The sequence below is a fragment of the Chrysemys picta genome, chromosome 14, assembly GCF_011386835.1.
Source record: "Chrysemys picta bellii isolate R12L10 chromosome 14, ASM1138683v2, whole genome shotgun sequence".
In the NCBI taxonomy this organism is placed as follows: domain Eukaryota; kingdom Metazoa; phylum Chordata; order Testudines; family Emydidae; genus Chrysemys; species Chrysemys picta.
The window spans coordinates 34,626,983-34,647,718 of record NC_088804.1 but is presented as its reverse complement, the minus strand read 5'-3'; the positions used below and the strand labels follow the sequence as shown (position 1 = coordinate 34,647,718).

General features: G+C 43.2%; 1 protein-coding gene across 1 annotated transcript in view; it reads right to left on the bottom strand.

Moving 5' to 3' along the window:
* Positions 1–19,434, bottom strand: part of CMIP (c-Maf inducing protein) — a 170,305-nt gene extending 150,871 nt beyond the window's left edge. The window contains 3 exon segments of the mRNA XM_005292311.5: positions 19,012–19,110; positions 19,112–19,186; positions 19,188–19,434. Of these exon segments, the coding sequence (XP_005292368.1) occupies positions 19,012–19,110; positions 19,112–19,186; positions 19,188–19,310 (297 nt within the window). The 5' untranslated portion in view covers positions 19,311–19,434.
* Positions 19,435–20,736: the final 1,302 nt, after the last annotated feature.

Here is a 20,736-nt window from a genome sequence, read left to right as displayed (position 1 = left end):
TATCGCACAAAACATAATACCTTCATGAAATGGACCCATTTCTTTCAGGATTAAAAATAAGATATTTATAGAAGGTTCTAATGTGGGGAGAGAAGCTTTCAGATGGGGGGAAAAAATACCTACTAACAGTAGTAGCTCCTATCTAATCTGAGTCTGAATCACAGACACACACACACCCCCTGCTGAAGAAGGAACAATCCAAACAAAGACAAGGTCAGACAACCACAAAAGCTCAGAAAGTATTATTTTTCTAAAGCAGGATCTCTGCTAGGAAGGATTCCAAAAAGCCCCTTTTTCCAAAAGGAATCCAAACGGCTGATCTTGGGGGCAAGGGTGGGGGCAGGGAGGGAGAATCTGTGCATTAAAGGCAAAATGTACTGATTTCTGCCCTTTTTAAAAATCCAGCCATTTCCCTAAAAAATTCTTCCGCTCTCCAGACCCAAATCTGATCAAGCTTCTCTTGGCATTACAATAATGATACTAGTGATGAGCACTGTTGGAACTGGGATCATTATTAGCACGGTAGAACTGGGATAAGATTCTGACCCTCTAGGCCTTGAGATTCTCTTGCTGTCTTCACTGCAAAAATAAAAAAGTGTGTGTTTACACTCAGATAGCTAACTAAATACAAAATCCTAGTGGAGACAAGACATAAGCAGAGTTTACCTCTAGTGAAATTACCAGAGCTAGTCAAAGTCAACCTTTTACCTTTCACTGATGCTACTTTACTAGTGTAATGGAGGTAAAAACTATCCAAGCCTTATCTCCACTAGATAGCTATCTTGAGCAAAAAGATAGCTATTTTTTTGCACTGAAGACAGCCTCCATACATTCAACCAGTATTTCTTTTAACTAAAATACACCTGTTTAAAAATACACACACTAAGGTGGTTCAGCGCTGGAAAAATAAAAGTCAGATTTCTGACATACGCTGTAAACAAATGCAAAATCTACATTGTGCTTATGTCTGTTATTACGTCTTCTCAGGTCAATGACTGCCAGTCACCAAATTCACTAATTATAAGTAGTTAGGATTGTTAGTACTAGAGGTACAGACACCAACTCACTGATGTTGCAGAACGCATTCCCAACAAAAGGAAAACATGCTATGAATAAAAGCAATGGAATGGGCGCACCAGCAGCCACATGGGCAAAGCTATGAAAGATGCCAGAAGAATAATTTCAGTTGTTTACTCCCATTCTCTCCCCACTCAATTCCTCAACCCATTTTTAGACTTGGACACTCTGCTAGGATCTTTCTCTAATGCTCTTTGTGTTCACAGTAGCTGGGACCACAAGATCACAGTAATAATGAGACACTCGGACAGAGACAAGATTTTTTGTTTAAATCCTAGAAATCTCCAGTGCTACATTTTCTGTCATGGTCAGTTTTTTCTACCCAAATCATTTAAAGGCTCTCCAATCACATGTGTACTGCACCCATCAACTCAAAGATTTTCATCTTGACAGTGCTTTGACTTGATCTTTCACTTCCAAGTCATTTTAGTTAATTTGCTTCATGCCTTTTTTCCCCACACAGGATTCAGAGGACTGAGACACTGCCAAGCTGAGTGAGATATTCCCAAAGGCATAGATGAAGGAAAACTCAGTTATAAATGAATCTAAAAGGTACCTTAAAAGGAAAAAAAATTAGCCATCTTGCCACAGACTACGATATGCTGATACAGGCTCATGGTGAATAACATCTTACTTTAAGAGTTGTGCTATTGAAACCAATGGGACCACTCCTGGAGTCAGCTGCTAAGATAGAAAGAGATATCAGAATCTGGCCCTAAGATTTCAGTGATCCTCCCAATAATCTCTAAATGGTAGATAAGGTCATAGCGGCGGGAGACACAAACTCCTTTATTCTGATCAGGTCAAAGTGATCACAGAATGGACCACAGACTATATATGACAGTCAGCTTTTGCCCAGATTTATACCCTGACACTTACCCAAGATGTAGGAAATCCTTTTCTAACTAAACAATGAAATCCACAGTAACACAATGACACCTTTTTAAACAAGTAGCTATTACAGAGGAACCACTTTCCTGTGCAATGTTTCTAATGTAATAAAACTGCCACGGATAAAAAGTTCCAGTTGTGAACCTCAGGTTGGAAGAGCTTTCCTAAAAGGTCATGTTATAAATTATGGCAAATGCCAGGGGACTCATTATGCCGTGGTTTTCATCTGGGTCTGCAAAGGGTGAGGCAGTCGGAGATGCAGACACTTAGAAAAACATTTTCAAAAAGCAGCCACTGCCTGTGGGTGTCCAACTTGAGACACCTTGGGCATGATTTCCAGAAGCGCCAGGCACCCTCACCTCCAGCTGACGGCCAGGCATGGTGGGGCTGCTGTGTTTGTTCTGTGTAAGGGATGCACTGAAACTACCCACTTACATATTCAGGATATATCACATTCTGCAGACTTGCGCCTTGTAGAGACACACACTTCACCTCACACAAGCCAAGGAGCACTACATTACATTTACAGCTCTAGGCAGGGTTCCCTATACCTGGCCTTGCCTCACGGATGTAAAGATATGCCACTTCATCTGAGAGCTATGTAATCCAGACAGACAGCAATCAGCTATAAACAGGAAGCATCCCTCCTCCTGCTGCACTTCACTGCAGAAGTAGGCAGCAAAGAGCTCACATCTGTACCCTCCAAAATGCATTTCTTTATGCAGCTGCTTCTATAAATAACGGTGGACATACGGTGACAGGTTCATAGAGAACAGAGAAACTAGGTAACCTATCCCCTGTATATATTCGTAAATTTCATCTTATATTTATGAGAAGTGCCTCTGATCTCTATAAAAGGAAATAAGGCTTCCAATGTACTGATGAAGAAGACACGTGACATGACATTAAGTAGTTAGTGCACCCCTTAAATTATTGCATTATACATGGAAGAGACTTCCAGGAAATTATCTGCAGCTACAAAAGTCCTTCTTCCCATTGCAGGTCCCTAAGAATGACTCGCCTCTCACACCGCATTTTAGCTTGCGGGCAGATAGTTAAGGACTGTTCTAAGTGGATTTCTCTCCCTGGGATTGGAAACAAATTTGAAACTATTGCCATGATTATCTTAGGGTTATCTTATTTTCTGCACAAGACCAGCCACAGGCTTTAGAGAAAGGACTTTCTTTCACCTCCCCACACTTTGCACCAACTAGCCGTATGCTAAAGGAGATGCCGCCCCTCCCCCACACAGAGAACCCCTAAAGAATTCGAGGCAGTCCAAGTGGAAGGTGAGAGGAGATCATAGCATTTCCCCCCAATCAGTTCTTCTGTTCTGCCTGTCCATATCTCATGGACTAGACACACACATCTTAGGACCGGAGAATCAACAAAATTACCCCCAAATTGCAGTGCCACATGAGAGACTGAGTAAATTCCTTCAGCCAGTGAGAGGCCAGCTCCTTATACAGTTGATTGATGGGATAGCAGAGTAGCCACATAACCAACATTAAGCACGGAAAAAGAGCACTTTTGCTCAGGACACCAAAAGCATCACCTTTACTTCCCTTTGCCACCTTAGGAGCCTGAGCAGTGAAAAATCTCATGTTGCTCTCAAAGTGAGACCTATCCTACGGGGAAGCACCTGACTGCCTTAGAAGTCACCCCACAACCCACCCTCCCTTTCTACCAAGATCCTGTGAAAAGAAGCAAAGTCCAAAGGACAACGTGAACAATTTTCAAAACAAAACCATCCAACAGAGCAAAGCCACAGAACCATCTAGGCCCCATTTGTGTCATTCTAGGGAGCAACGTGATGTGAAATATTATGCTGATTAAGTACTACCTAATCAACAGTCTATTCACATCAGTACAGAGACATCATCCCTGTCTACTGCAGTTCACATGCAGTGCTGTCCAACTGTATGAAGGTTCTTCTTTGTTTTGAGAATCCCACACACACACCACACGGGATCATGCAGGCAGTCCTCAAGTGGTCAGATAAAGGTTGTGACCTAGGTCTTTATAGCTATTCCATGTTAATCTGCACACTGAGCATATATCCAGCTAATGCCCCATGTATATAGATCACTAGGTTATTGACTGGTGTGGCTATTGGGAGTGAAATGCACAAACTCCTGACTGCACAGTTAAAGTTTTGTGCGCTTTCAGTTGTACATGCACGTCTTTTTTTTTTTTTTTTAAACGAGTCAATCTTACCATAAACAAAGAGTAATCACACACCTTGAAGAGAAACTCAGGTCACTGGGCCCAGGAACGTACAGTAGCTAATGCTGAATGCATTTACGTTAGTGCTAACTACAATGCAAACATGGCAAGAACTTTTCACAAACATGTGCTGCAAAAACAGGAAGTGAATGGGAAAACTTCCGTGTTTGGAAACAGCACAGTGTTTGCACCGTTTTTTCTTACAAATGCAGAAACAGTCTGGCAATCTGAAAGCTGAGCACAGCAAGAGTCTCAGATCAGTAACAAGAGTCACGACACCAACTTACAAGACCTACAGGTACAGACTGTGCAGTCAGAAAAACACACAGACAAGTTTATTTCCCTCACCTCTGCAGAGATAATTTGACAAAGAAAAAAAAACCAGCCTTTACAAATTCCATTATTAAACACAGACAATGCAATAAAACACCGCATCTTTATCTTAGCCTTCGAATGCTGGAGAAAAAATGGGTATGATAAATCAGAAAGCATGAGACAATACGGGCAACCCACCAATTTAAATACAAAAAATTAAAAATCGAGGCCAAAAGTTCATTAACAAGGGAACACACATACAGATACAGGTCCCATCACACTGGGACTCGCACCAGAAGGCCATATTTACACCATGGTAAGAACCTATGCTGTATTAAAGCCCCTACAAATCTTTTTACACAGATCAGTCGAAGGTTCTTGAATCACAAGAACACTTCAACCATCAACTCAAAGACCTCTATTTTCATATAAAGAGCGTGCTGATCTGATCTCTAACTGCCAGCCATTTTGTTTAATTTGCTTCATGATGTATGTTTTGTTTTGTTTTTTAAATAAAGTCCATACAGCTTCAATAGCACTAGAAAACTGCATGGCAGAGTGGGCTGTCCTTGTGGGGCACAGATGAGGCAGGACCTGTTCGGATCCTCAGCTAGCGCATATCCACTCACTGGAACAATGCCAGTTTACACCAACTGAGAATCTGACCTATAATCTACATTTAGCGAGATGGGCACCAGCTAGGAGCTCAGTATTTCTCCCCAGGCCTTCTGTCTCCAGTAGAGACCAGTTTATACACAGTCAAACCCCACCCACGTTGGTTGGCTTCACCATATTTAAAAATGGGTTAGCCTGAAAGAGTTCAAACCTAGATACTGCTCCGATGGGAACATGAGGAATGGCTTGCCGTAGATTAGACAAAACCACTTTGAGCAAGGCCAGAGATAAAAGGCATCCAGAGAAAGCAATTATTAATCAGGTGCCTAACATGCCAGTAGATAAAGGCGAGACTAAGGAGGCAGTCTCACCATTAGGGTTTGCAGACAAACCCTGCGCTCTGAGACCACAAGCATTATCACTCCTCTTACCACCTTCAACGTTTAGTACAAAAGTGTACATACGGCAAAGAGTATTTCATTTGAATTTCAACTTGTTACTTTTCTGCAGTTGATGAAGCATGAAACAAATCACCCAAAATGCATTTTGTAACTCTAGCAAATGTGTTTCCCATCAGAATAGAGACTCTTTGGCTGCATCTGCATTTTCATCTTCAGCAGAAGAGCAGTTCTGTTCCAGCGGATGTTTTAAATTTTTCTCAATGGTCACATTATTTGGTTGGAAACCAGACATGTTCTTTGGTGCCAGGACTCTGCACAAACCATTTGCTCCTCTGGGAGAGGAGGAAGAGTCTGCATTGTATTTCTGGAAACCATGTTACTCTCTATTTCAATCCTAACCTCCCCTCCCCTCCCAAATCGTAGTGAAAGATAAATTAGAGAACTTGAGAGTGAGAGAAAACCCCGAAGAGTGGGACCGGGGGCGGATGGGGGGGGGGGGGGAGGACGAGGAGGAGGAGGAGAGAGAACAAACCAACAATAGAAAGATTAATACTTTACACCTACAGAGCACCTTTCATCAAAACACCTCATTTCCACACACAGAGAGGAGATTTGCTGCTTGTATTTCATAATACAGCTCAAAGCCATAGTATTCCAGAGCAGTTCATTAGTCATCCTTTGTTTACTCCTGAGGGAATTCAGCGCCAAAAAATTAAGAATTCTGCACCAAAAAATGACAAATTCTGCATATTTTATCAAAACACAATATAATCATACCATTTTCAATTATTTTGGTAATTTATACCTGTCAGCAAGTATGTCTGTAACAATACAGACAACAAAAAAGATTCAGGAAATGTATTTTTGACAAATAGATTCCTTATTAAGCATATCAGCACAGCTATATGGTTCCACAGCAAACAAGAAGGACAGAAGTTCACGCGAACACCCAGCCCTCCCTTCCTCCCTCCTGATCCAGACGGTGGGCAAGCAGGCTCAGCCCATCAGGATCCCAGTGTGGAGGGGCTTCAGGTGTGGAGTGAGTGGGTTCTGTGTGGGGAAATCTGGGATCGGGTGGCTCCGTTGGGGAGTTCCAAGTGCAAGGGGACTTTGGGGTGGGGGAGAAGGTGGCTGGGGCTCGGGGGGGGGGGAAATGGGGCTCAGCAGGGATCTCAGCGGGGGGGTCCGGGTGCTGGGAGAGTGGGGCTTGATGGGATGGGGGACTGGGTGCAGGTGGTTAGGACTCAGCTGAGCGGGGGTCCTGGTGCTGGGGGAGGTGATGCATGGGGGCTATGCAGATGGCGGACAAGTCCCTATGCAGCGACCCCTCGCCCACAGCTGGAAAACAATGGAGGCAGGAAGTGAGGTGGATGGGTGCAGAGCTTCCTGCAGCTGGGATAGGTTCCTGGAGGTGGGTCTGACCCAACCCCAGCCCCAAAAGCAGCCCGTGCAGGGGAAGAGGCAGTCCCATTCCTCCGCCCCCAGTCCAACCTGGACTAGCAGCTGTAGCCCGGCACACGGTAAGAGCCACCGGCCAGCACGTTCTCAACCCAGCCCCTCCTCGGCAGTGTGCAAGAGGGACAGAGAGAGCCCAGGCCCACCCCCACCTCCCCGAGACAGTGATTAACATCACCTCCGGCTGCTCCCAAAGCCCAAACTAGATGGCCAACAACCTCAACCGTTACCCAGGATGGGCGCATGAATCAATTTTTCTTCAGGCAAAAAATAAAACCTCTAACCTTCCCCTAAGTAATCAGGTTACTATATTACTGACCCCTCTGCCTGAGCTAGCAGCTTCTTAAGCTTAACCTGTAGTTTCCTACTAGGGTGAATGGGTACAAAGAGAAATATGCCAAATTCCTCCCTTTTCCTTCTGTCAGGCCCACAAAACCTCTTCTCTCTTCTGCATTAGTCTGAGTTGAGGTATTACTCTCTGTGAAGCCTTGCTACCTATTTGAAGGAGTCACTTTGTAGTGCCTGGTCAATCTGCGAACATTTGACTGCTGAGTGGTCAACAAAAGCCACTACACTCACTTAAAGGCCGCTGAACAGGCTGCACCTAGTAACAATTTCTGGTCCCCACGAACTTGGGTTGGTCTCAATTACAAATTGGAAGCCTCCAAGTCCCATTCCTAATCCCCTGAGTCATCTAGCTCCCCCAAATATCAGAATGTTTAAGATAAACTACAAACGCAATTGCTGTCATACTTGGGGGGATTGCAAGGGTGTCCGGGGGCAGTTCCTTCCCCCCCCTTTTCCTTTTCAGAGCCAAGATAAATATAAATATAAATTAATGGAGGTATCTCCTAGAACTGGAAGGGACCTTGAAAGGTCATCAAGTCCAATCCCCTGCCTTCACAAGCAGGACCAAGTACTGATTTTTGCCCCAGATCCCCAAGTGGCCCCCTCAAGGATTGAACTCACAACCCTGGGTTTAGCAGGCCAATGCTCAAACCACGGAGCTATCCATCCAAGGAAACAACTTAGTCACAATTCTCAGCCAGTGGCATCAAATGCCCAGACCTGGCGCACTAAAAGTCAATGCACAGAAAGTTTCCTTTGTACAGCAATGTACCTAAGCTGCCAAGAACCACCCCAATCAGAGGTTCCCGATGCTCAGCTGGTATATCTTTACATAGCCCCAATGAAGTCAATGGCGCTACATCGATTTACACCAGCTAAGGATCTGACTCTTGGATGCATTATTTAAGAGCCCACACAATCTTTTACATCTTGTATCCTGCCTTCTTACTTTTATACGTAGTAAGGAGCAAGCACAACGTTTTGAGACTCCTCTGTAAACATTCTTCCCAAGTCATTCCTAGGTTCAACACACCAGCCTCTAACATTTGTGTTTTACACGCAGAGAAAAAAAGCACCAATCCTTTTGCAAAGATGGTGCCCAGTACCCTGTTCCTGTAATAATGAAGCAAGATCTCCCTCATTAAATAGGAGCTGTGGAAAGGCTCAGTGTAGTCAAAGTGTCACTGACCTATTGTCTGGGTCTGGAATCAATCCTGACAACCTTTGAAGCAAGAGTATATCGGTACGTTGTCAGAATGAGCTATTAGAAGAAAATACACCATTATTTTAGGCAAGAAAACAGTAAATGCTCACAAAAATCATCAGAATTGTCTATCTGCACACACAATTACCTGATTTACATGTTCAATTGCAGTAACTATAAACACAAATTAGGCAAGCACTCTGCACGTGCAATTGCCTGCCAAAACTCTGGCCCACAAAATGCACATATAATAAATAAAGCCACTGCGTGCATACACTCACTATATATGGGTGTGTATGACTGACTATACAATAAGTGTTTACAACAGAGAAAAAAATAATTCAAAAATGCCCGTAGTTGTCATAAATTTAGATTTTGTTAAGAGTTTATAAGAAAAATAAATGCAATCTTGGTATTCCTGAAATAAACAATCTTCAGTGTAACTAAATTTCAACTTTCTTCAGGTAATTGTAAAACTTTACTAAGAAGTCACAGATGACGCAGGAAACAAACACTAATTCACAGAAATTTTTTCATGGTTTTAAAATTTCAAAAGAAAAACAATTTTTTTTTGTTCTGATAATTTCAGCATCTCAGTAGTGCTAGAAACCCAGGCAACAGAAACCTTTTATTGCCAACTGTTCAAAAATCCTGAGTTTGGCCCCAAAAATTCATGAGATTGGCTTAAACGTAGTGAGTTTTAAAAAATAATAATATTTGAGGTTCGTTATTTATCTGCCTTCTGGTTTCTTGGTTCATGTTTTTAAGCTTTTCTCCACCACTACAAGAGCTAGGAACTTACTTTCCAGAGAATCTCATCAATCTCTCAATCCCAGCAGCTGGGCTTTAAGGAAAACCTCACATCATGAGACTCATGATAAAACTGCAAGATCTGGCAATACCGGAAGCTCTGGGCAAGGGCGTGAGAACCAGAAAGGGACCCTACCAGGCTAGTTTCATTGTCCAAGCTGATTGAAATGCAAAAAGTAAACAGGATCGGTGGAAAAACCAATAAGATGTTTAGGCTTGGCCCTAATGCAAAGGCACTGGGCAGGGGAGAGAATGGAGGGACCCGTCCCACTTTATGCATCCCATGCAAGGGCCAAACACAAGAGCACTCCCTGAGCATGGACGTTACTCCCACAAAGGAAGCAGGATCCTGGCCCTACCCCACTCATCTCAGCTAGACAGCAAAAGAATGGCTGCAGGCTGTATCATCCTCCCATGCTCCAGGGAGCTGGGAGTTGCACCTTTAGAGGCACAATCCATGCACAAGCTGCTCCTTGGGGCAACATGCCTGAATGTCACCATCAGGCCTTTAAAATGCTGTCAGTGCTGACAATGCACGAGCTCTAAAATGTAACGGGAGTGAAAATGGCGAGAACACGTTTTACACACGTAAATGCATGGGCAAGTACAGATTTTAAATTGGCAGTATACTCAGAAGACATGATACAAAGGGACAGAGGTGAAAGCGGTGGTGAGGCTGAAGGTGGCAGGATGCTTTCGGGAACTTTGAATGAGGAGGATGTGTTCGCAGTACCACATTCTGACCCAGAGTCGCTTAGGGAAACACCAGAACCCATTTCACTGAATCACAGACATAGGTTCAACAGATCAGTTCTTCTCTCTGCTTTCTTCCTTCCCCTCAAGACGCAGCAAATCATGGCAAGGCTCATTGGGAGATTTTCCCCTTCCTCTCTCTGCCCCCAGGTTTTTATTTGCTTGGGTTTGAGAACGGATCAAAAAAAATCTCACTGCTTTGTAGTTATGTTCATTACCCGTGTACCACAATCCTGTTCAACGAATATTAATACATTTCAACAAATCATGCATATGCCCCCGAGGTGCTGGCCCTGCTCCTCTGGGTTCAGTGGTTCATGAAAAGGATCACTGCGGTCAGCACTGGCAGCGCGTACTACTCTGCAGGAGCCCATGGGACAGAGACTGATTAGCCCCGGCGCAGGGGTGGTCATTTCTTGTGTTTTCTTCCCAGCTTGCTACACGTGAGTAGGGCTAGCCACAACCACGCCCTCAATCTGTGCCCTGCCATAGGGCTGTACGCTCCCAGCCATTTCATGCTAAATGTGTTTACAGACTGATTGTGTCAGGCTGGAAGGCTTCAGGTGAGCCCCTCACTGATAAGATGGCCAGTTATCCAAGGGAAGGCTGGAACCTCGCCACTCAGCACAGTAGACGTCTGATCATCAAAGAGCAGGACTCGGGCTCTATCTGCACAGAGGTAGGTGAGCCTCACCAGTACTTGAAATCAGCCATGTCCACCAACCAGAAGAGGTTCCTTTGATGGAGTTCTGCCCATGAACATTTTAATGAATGTTTTTGGCTCTATCTGGGCATTGCACTTTATCAAGCTGCAGGCCATTCACACATGAACAATCCCCTCCTTGCATTACTCTATTAACATCAGTGGAGTGACACCAAGGGTGAATTTGGCTCTTTTCAGTTTGGATCTTATTCATTAGGATAGGTCACAGGCAGTCCTTGACTGACCGATCCTATCACCTATCCCAGATGACCCAGGGAGTCAACCCAAACCAGCAGATGCCTTATTTGGTTTCTCAGAGAGAGGAGCTCTCTTGAGTTGAGCTGCACTCCGATTCAGTTAGAAAAGTCTGATTAAAATAGCCTTTACGCCTCCTAGCTCTTGTACCTGACTCTCCAGGCTCCAGCCTCTTTGCATAATTCCCCTGTTTTTAGGAACTGTCCCATTCGTTACACACCAGTTTTAATACAGAAACATTCAAGGAGATGACTGTTCCCTTGCTGCATCAGAGGGCATGATTGCCAACTGCAAACATTCAAAAATTGTGAGCCAAGTCTCAGTAAATCATGAGATTCATTTTAAAATGAATTTGGGGGAGGGATTATTTGACATCTGGTTTTTGAGCCTTTAGGGTTGATGTTTTCACACTTTTCTCCTCAACCCCAAGAGTTAAGAATTTACTAGTCATCGATATGTTCGGTTACAATGTTGTTGTTTTTAAAAGACTCGTTCTCTCCCCCTTCCCCCCCATTTCTTGCCATCAGTCTATATGCCACAAACCAATATTAATCTGGGCAAATTCCAGATACGCTATATTTAGTGAGTGTTTGCGGGTGCGCGCGCAGGTATGTTCTATACATATTACATGTATGTTTACATAACTCATCTACAGATATGCATACATGTGTTCTAATGCATATAGAATTATACACTACGCATGTATATAGATAATTACACCACATACGTACACAGTAAAGTTGCAACACTAACCAACAAGCCAAAATCTGGTTTCTCAACTATCACCATGAAGTCTTTTCTTTCATTCTTTACCTGGAATAAAGAGTTCTGCAGTCCTAAATGAGGTGTGCTTGTGAGCATGAAAAAATATAAGGGATTATGAGAGAAAGCATTTTACTGTATCACATATTTAGTGTCTGCTAGCATTCACAGACTTCAAAATAGTAAACAGGTTGAATGTAGATTAAAAAAAAAAATCTGTGAAATTAATGAGTTCCAGAATCATTCTTCACCGTTGTACTAAATCTGTTTGTCTTTTTCCTCTAGTACTTCTGTGTGAAATCCTGGCCCCATTTAAGTAAATGGGAGTTTTGCTATTGATTTTACCGGGGCCACGAGTTCTCTCTCTTCTTTATAGTCCAAACCTATAAACCGATATGGTCATAATGCCAACAAAATGACACACATCATCAGATAGCCTTTTAACTAAGCACAAGTATAATAGTTAATAAATGTTCTACCAGGGGACCATATTCTGGACTAGATTAGCTAACAGGTTTTTTCCATCACTAGCTGCAACATTCATATTAAAAAAAAAAAAAGATGATCTCACAATCACTTGAGGACCTTCTCCTCCAAGGTGCTGAGAACCCTCAATTCCCACTGCAGAATCAGACTTCTACTCAGTACACAAGGCAACCTGCAAGCTTCCTCCAGGGACCTGTCATTATGTAATGGTTAGCACTGCATCTTTCCTCCAATGATAAATAAGATACATAAAACAGAATGGAATTGATGAGCGCCTTTCTTGTGCCTGTCCATGAAAATGTAAAATGTACAAATGAGGATTTTTATGCTACTGGTATTAAAAGAGTTCTCATCCTACTGAAAAAAATATGGCTTCCAGTTGGGAATTGTATTCAAGTCCTATGACAATACCATGGCAGTACTGGATACATAGATACCCTGTTTTTTTACTCTTTTGAAGATAATCCCTAAAGCAATGTCTGATGGAGGTGAAACAACTTTTAAAAAATTAACAGGTATTTCTTTAAACAAAGTTATGGCTAAGATAAGAATATAAATGGCCTGTCACTTACAGCAGAATAACATATAACAAATCATTTACAGTCTGCAGGACAGATGGATTTTTTTTTCAATGCAGATAATATGTTATTAGTGAAATATAGACAGAATAATACTTTGGGCACAATTAGCAAAAACCTCCACGTTACCAACCGTTATCTACACATTCCAGAATTTTTTTTTTTTTATGAGCCCAATGAAACTATTCTGATGGCTGATACAGGGCTTAATCATATTGTATGACTAAGAGAACACACCAACATATGCACGCATGGACAAACATATGCATTACACATTTATGTATAACAAAGGAGAGCATTAATTGGAAATATGAAATATTTTGACTTGCTGCTCTCAGACACATTATTCCATAAGGAAAATTTAATATAGTATTTCATTTTTATGGTGCACTAGAAAATTATTCTCTTAAATTTATTCCTGATTCCATATCTGTGCTGATTCAGGGGCCAAGCCTTATGTTAGCAGAGTCCCATTGATATCAGCGAACTTACAGATTTTGGAACATGAGGAGGAGTTAGGCACTTTCTTACATAGGTGTTGGAACTAGGGGTGCTACAGCACCCGCTGGCTTGTGGCTTGAAATGGTTTCCATCATATACAGAATTTACAGTTTGGTTCAATGGCTCTCAGCACCCCCACTATACAAATTGTTCCAGCACCACTGCTTACTTGGCTTATCAAGTAACTGTTTATTTTTATTATTACTTTAATTAGAAATTGGGGAACCTGATGGTGTTTGGATTTCAGGAACCCTCTAAATGTGGTTCTGTTTTTAAGCGTACTGTGAAACTTTCAAGTTCTGCATAATATTTCCCCCTTGATCAAATTGTTTTTCCAAGGGAAATTTAATTTTTAAAACCATGTTTTTCTAACTAAATGGGAACCTGTGCTCAAGAAAACAAAAATTCTTTCTTGATAGCAATTCTTCCCTTGATTTTAAGACAACAGAGGAAACAAAAGTTCAAAAAACATGCAACAGCACAATAGCTTCCATTTGGTCTTGAAAAATGAATTCAAATCTCTGTTCCCCCTTTCCTAATTTCAAGCATTTTTTCCTGTACCTGCTTCATTTATTTTCGATCACATATAAACACCTATCTAAGCAGTGAGTGTATATGCAATTCATAAGCTCCCTGGGTGACTATAACGTCCATTCTTCTTTTAAATATATTTCCCCACACAGAACAGCTCTGAATTCTCTTCAGGATTATTTCCAGTTTTGAATGGGATTGGTTATGTTCCATTATATCGAACCTGCCTGTAAAAGTGAAACTAAAAATAAGTAAGAAATGTATAAAAAAAAAAGCTACTTTTTCCCTCAAGGAACTGGATGTTAATGAGTAATTTCATGCTTGCAATTATGCCTTGTCTTCCCAGATGGAATTACTAGAAGTATGTCATACCACAAGAGTGAAAATGAACTGCTTACTTCATCCTCCCCTTTTTTGCTGTATGCATGTATGTTACACGTAAACTCCAGGGACTAAAAACCAATTGCACTCAGAGTAAAGTCTGCTAGATAATACTCCAAGCGAAGGAAGAAACCAAATGAAAAGGAAGAGGCAGAAGGGAAAAAAAGAAGACACACAAAAGGGACAAAGTAGGGAACGGAAAGAGATTCTACAGAAGTCCAATTAAGACAGGCACCTGAAAACTATTGAAAATTTCATTTTCATCTTTGTACTCAAAATAGTTAATTCTCATTCTCCTCATAATGATTTAGAGAAAAGAGGTTAAAATGGATTATCATTGATCTTTTTTATTACAATCATTGCCACTAACCACATAATCCCTACACAAAGGCAGACGCTATTTAAAAAAAGAAAATCCCAGAAAGAATATTCGCAAATGCACTGTCATTTAGAGTTTAATAAATGTTTATAAAGCAAACAAACATCATTCCTCCCATAGGGAGAAAGTCAGATTTGTCCCCAAGCAAGTTGTTATCTGGCAAATGAAGTTTGTAAATATCAAAACGTCCTATTGGGACATTTGGCATTGAAAGATTTAAAAAAAATAAAGAAAGAAAGAAAACAAACTAGCTAAAAAGCTGACATATCCCTGCACAGCAGCTGCATAGCCTACACAGGATGTATGTGTATTCATGAAACTATGCCATGTATAAAGCAAATCGTCTGAAGAGAAATGAGAAACAAAACAAACAATGGAAATAAAATACAGATCAGGCAAAATCCCAACATCTACAGGAAGGGCTTTGTCTACCCTACAGATGCTACAGCCGCACAGCTCCAGCACTGCAGCTGTGCCACTGCAGCACCATAATATAGACACTTCCTACAGAGACAGAACTGTTTTGTCCATCATGGTAGTTAATCCAGACCACCAAAAGGTTGTTTCTTCCATCAGCCTAGGCACCGCTACATTGGGAGTTAAGTCAACCTAACTACAGCACTGAAGGGTGCACATTTTTCACACCTCCCAAGAGACAGATAGCTAAGTCAATTTAATTTCTCAGTGTAGACCAGGGTTAAGAGAGTCTCTCCTCTGTAGAACAGAGCATGGTTTTCATGTCTTTACTTTGGTGCCCATGCCAACAATTTATCATAAAATTAATGTAAAGCGATTCCTATTTTTACTTTATACAGGTTAATTATAATTGAAGCATTTACCATTCACAGCGTTGAAAAAATGTATCATGTGATTTTTGTAAAGGTTGTGAATTCTGTCACTAAAATAAGATGGCCTAAATATTTCTCTCTTTATTTCCCTGCTTAGTGGATTCTCCAAGGAAAGCTGTCTTCTCAGAGCCAGAATGCATATTTTCCTAATTAAACAATGGAAAAAGTCACCTATCTTGACAAAACAACAGATCCTGGTTTATTATACACATTTCTACATGGAACAGTGTCTATCAGAGGTACAAACAACAGATGGACAATCCAGACGCAAAATAACCCAATGCCTGGACTTGAGTTGGTTAGCAAATAAAAGTTTCTGGGGGTGGATTTCAGTCACATATGTCCCAGGTGATAACAAAGAGGATATCAAATGTCTGTGACTAACAAATATCTTATCCATACCATTTATGTGCAGACCTGGCTAGATCAAGGTTTAATATTTTTGGCTGCCCCCACAACTTTTGCTTTCAAACACAAAATACAGTGAGGTTATTTCCTGGTTCAATTTTATTCCTCTTATGTAGGATGTGGTAAAACTCATCATGCCACAGGATTTGCACAGTGATGATGCGAAGATTAATTAGTGAATGTTTGTAGAGCACTTTGAACATGGAAAGCTGCAAGTGTTAAAGTAGGCCTGTTTTCAGATGTGCTGAGTGCCCACAATGCTGCCTCCTTCAGTGGAACCTACAGATGGTTCCATAGCTCTGAAAAAAAAGTCAAACCTCTTCTATTTAGATACCCAAGTATGGATTTAAGTGCCTAATTTTAGGCACTCAATATGTTTTCCCATTTCTACCTTATCTTGAAACCAACAGTGATTTCTGTTTGAATTGTATACACCTGGCATTTTACAAAAATAAATTTAAATATCCAAGATCAAATGTCTAAAAACATGATTGAATACAGATCTACACATTCAGGCAACAAGTACATAATTATGGGTAATATTCTGCTCCCCTTGCTTGGCTGAATAGTCCCTTGGAAATCAATGAGGCTATCTGCATGCATACATAAGGCAAGCAGGACTTAGCCCTAAACATACTGTATTTACTTAGTAAACTGGCACTGAGAAATTATCATTTCAGGTGCAAGACCTAGCACAAATAAGCACCACTCAACAAAATGGAGCTCCCACAGAAAACAATGAGACCAGCAGCATGAGACATTGGTGCATGGAATGACAGAGTGATTTAGTATATTTCTGTTAATTATGCATCTTAAGGAGACAGGATGAGAGAAAACCACATATTAATTAGAGAACTAGCATAAACTGAATGGGAAATTCTTTCAGAAAGTACTATCCTGGTGTCTGAAATAGAGTTAAAACCTTGCCAGAAAGAAAGAGGTAGTGTGCTCTCTTTGCACACATAAAAATTAATCTCTGGTGTATTTTTATTTTCTATTTTTTTAAATATATTAAGCACACATATGATTACCCATATCAATATCAGGCATTACACCTCTTTTTTCCTTTTCAGATAGTATGGCCACTGCAAAGAAAATGCCTTTCGCCATTAGTATTCAACTTCCACTCTGCCCCTCAGAGTATCTTCACAGAATGAAGCAGAACCCAAACTTGTTCTATACTCATGTTTCCTTTGATGCTTCATTGCCTATTGCTTCTTTCCTACCAGTAGCTCAGTTTTCAGGGAGAGGTTAATATTCTTCTGGGCATGTGAACATCCTGGATAACTCAATAGAACAACAGAAGATGGCATGGTGGCAGCATATTAGGTATGAAAAAGAACGACATCAGGCCCTTCAGGGTGGGCAGATGGTCTACGTACAGCTAACTCCTGTTGATGATCCTGCTTGAGATACTGTGTGTGTCAGAATACTGTGTTAAAGAAACCTTGAACATTTACATGTGTGCTGACCTCATATAAAGTTACATCCATGTTTGAAATAAACCTTCAAATACACCACTGACTGAAGGAAACTCATCCAAATAGACCACTGATGGACACCCATATAAAGGCTAATTCACAGTCCCACATTGAGAGTTTCCTATCGGAAGGACAGAGTTAAACCAATGTACCAGTTCTATTCTACAGAAGATCCACTGAGAAAAAGAAGGTATTTACACAAAAATCAAAAAGCCAGAATTAAACTACTATCTACCTAAAGTCTTATATGACTGTAAATGTGTGTAAACTCATTAAATTTCATTGGTTCATACTGCTGCCACCAAATCCCATTGGATCCTTTAAATGTATAGATACCACATGTTTTATATATGTGTAATTTTTTGTAATATGTATACACACACACACACACTCTCCATATTTTAAGGAGAGTATATATTGCTATATGTACCTTTTGTGTTGGTAATATTTGCTTATAACTTGGTTTTCTACATTGTCCTCAATGAGGGAGAGAAAACCATAAAGGAGACTACCATATTTCATTCCACTTTGTCAGTGTCTGGATAGGATAGGATAAGTGACCACCAAAATCAGAACCAACAACAAGGCCTAGACCAAGACAGCATATTCAGGGGTCCATACGAAAAGTATCTGGTTTCAAAATTAAAAGCATCCTGTCTCCCTCCTCCCTACCTCCAACCTTGCCAATACTTCAAATGTCATCGGCAGATTTTAGTTTAGATATTGTTAAAATATCCTAATTTCACATCACTGTCACATTCCCAGGGGACAAAACCATAAAAATATCACACAGAGAATAAAAACGAGATTTGATTTTAAAACACAATAATATTTACAAGTTAGCAAACACTATTTATAGCTTGCAAAAAAAAAAAAATCCCAACAATAGGGTTTTGGACATTGGGGTTCATTCACACATGTGCACACGCGTACCATTACAACATACACACAATCACACACAGAGGGCTAGGGAAGAACAGATTCTTTAATTTTTCATTTTCTAGTCCTGTGCAAAGAGAATATTTGTTTTCCATCGGTTACTATGCGTACTTACTTTCTTTTTTACTTTTTTAGTTCAATGAGATTTGCTTTAGTCAAGTTCCCCCCCCCCCCCACGTTATCACAGAACAAAATTATGAATGTAGGCAACTGGGGGTTAAAATATATAAATAAATAAGGTAGACCTGTGGTTGAACCTTTCTTCCAACATAGGAAGATTCAGACTTGCCTGGCATTTTTGAAAGCAATATACAATTCTGGTTATACATTACACACATTCAGGCAATTAATTTTAAAAGCCTAACATAGCTATCACCAAGCCTCTATAGTAGGCAGGTTTTTGTAGATTTCCTAACCATCCCCGAGATGTAACTTAACAACAATTGATTTTCTAGTAGACTGTAGGTGGACATAAAATTGAGCTGCCTGCGTTGCCGAAGAGGCATAGTCCACATTAATCTGACAACAGGGCTGTCTTGTGTTACAGAGCAAACAGAGCAAGGCATTACATTCAGCAGCGGGGAGCTGGCTCTGTGTTGCAGGACAGGAGCGTTGTCCTGCTCTTTGAGGAAGATATGGAGCATGCGAGAACAGGGTCACTTACTGTAGCTGAGGCTAAGTTGTTATCTGCCAGGGTTACATGATGAGGCTCCCACCTCCTCAAAAATTTGGAGGTGAGGATCTTGCTAAGAAATGTCCGGGGGGTGTCTGATGACACAAACCTGGATGTCCCCCTCTTGCAGCAGTTTATACCTCATGCCATTGCAGTGCAGAAGGGGGTCGCCTGCAACGCGCAGCACCCATTTTACTCCCCTCAGTAGCAGACATTTCACCCAGCAGCGGCTTGCTCTCCTCGATCTGTCGGTGATCGCTGCCCCCACCCGAGCTGCCGGTAAAATCCATAGCAGCTTTGGCTTCTTGCTGAACGTCAACCGCCTTTTTTTTAAAAAAAGGTTTAAAAAAATAATAATAAAAAGCCCCCCCCCCAAAAAAAACCGCCGAGGGAGGAGGAAAAACTGTCCAAGAGGAGGGGGGGGAGGGAATGAACCACCCCCCAAAAGGGGAAGAAAGCAATTTAAAAAAATTCCTTGTTTCAACTACAACCAGCGCGTCTCTGCCCTCTGGTCCAGCGCCCGTCCCGGCTTCCTCCGGCGGGTTTCACTGGGCCAGATCCATGCCCCCGCGGAGCGTGCACAGCGGGGCGCAGGGGCAGAGCCCGGCACGGGCGCGGGGGACGGACGGGGCAGCTGGCCGCGCGCGCGGGAGCGGGGCGGAGGGGACCCCGCCTTGCGGCGGGAGCGGGGGGAGCGCGGGTCTCTGCCCCGGACCCCCGGGGCTGCGCGTGTGCGGGGGGCGCGTGCAAGCCGGCCGCGGAGCGTGGGCATGTGGCTGCGGCGGCCGGAGAGGAGCGAGTGGCTCCGCCGACAGATTGTCTGCAGCAGCAGCCGCAGCGGCAGCCACTCAGGGCGGCTCTGATTGGTCCCCTCGGGGTCCATGTGCGGGCCCCCCTCTGACGTCAATGGCCGCCGCAGATTGCGGTACCGTGCGCTGCCTGCTGAAGGCGGCCCGGCCGGGGTGTAAAGAGACGGGCGGGGGGCACGTGCCAAGCGGCGGCGGGGGGTAGGGCGCGCGCGCTGCCCCCCCCCCCCCAGAGCGGAGCCCGGCGGGGGTGCTGGCTGCAGAGCGCGGGGGGGAGATAATGAGCGTCCCCTTGCCGGGAAAGGCACGGGGGTGAGAGGGGGCGGGGGAGGGACGGTTTGGGGCAGGGGGGAGCACAGAGGGAGAGAGGGGTGGGGGCAGGGGGATTGGAGTGGGGGAGGAAGCAGGGGTAAGGGATGGGGGATTGGGCTGGGTGAAGGAGGGGGTGGGGTGAGAGGATGGAGGATCGGGGTGGGGCAGGGGGATCAGAGTGGGAGAGGGAGGGGTTGGGCAGGGGTGAGGGATGGGGATCAGGGGAGGGAGGCAGGGGGGAGCACAGGGAGAGGGTGGGGGCAGGAGGGTGGGGTGGAGGGAGGTGTTGGGGCAGGGGTGAGAGGGATGGGGGATCGGAGGTGGGGCAGGGGGATCAGAGTGGGGGAGGAAGGGATTGGGGCTACGGTGAGTAGGGATGGAGGGGTGGGGGGGGGAATCAGGGGTGGGGCGGAAGGAGGGGTTGGGGCAGGGGTGAGAGGGATGGGGCATCAGGGTGGGGCAGGGGGATCAGAGTGGGGGAGGGAGGGATTGGGGCTATGGTGAGAGGGGTGGGGGGGATCAGGGTGGGGCGGAAGGAGGGGTTGGGGCAGGGGTGAGAGGGATGGGGCATCAGGGTGGGGCAGGGGGATCAGAGTGG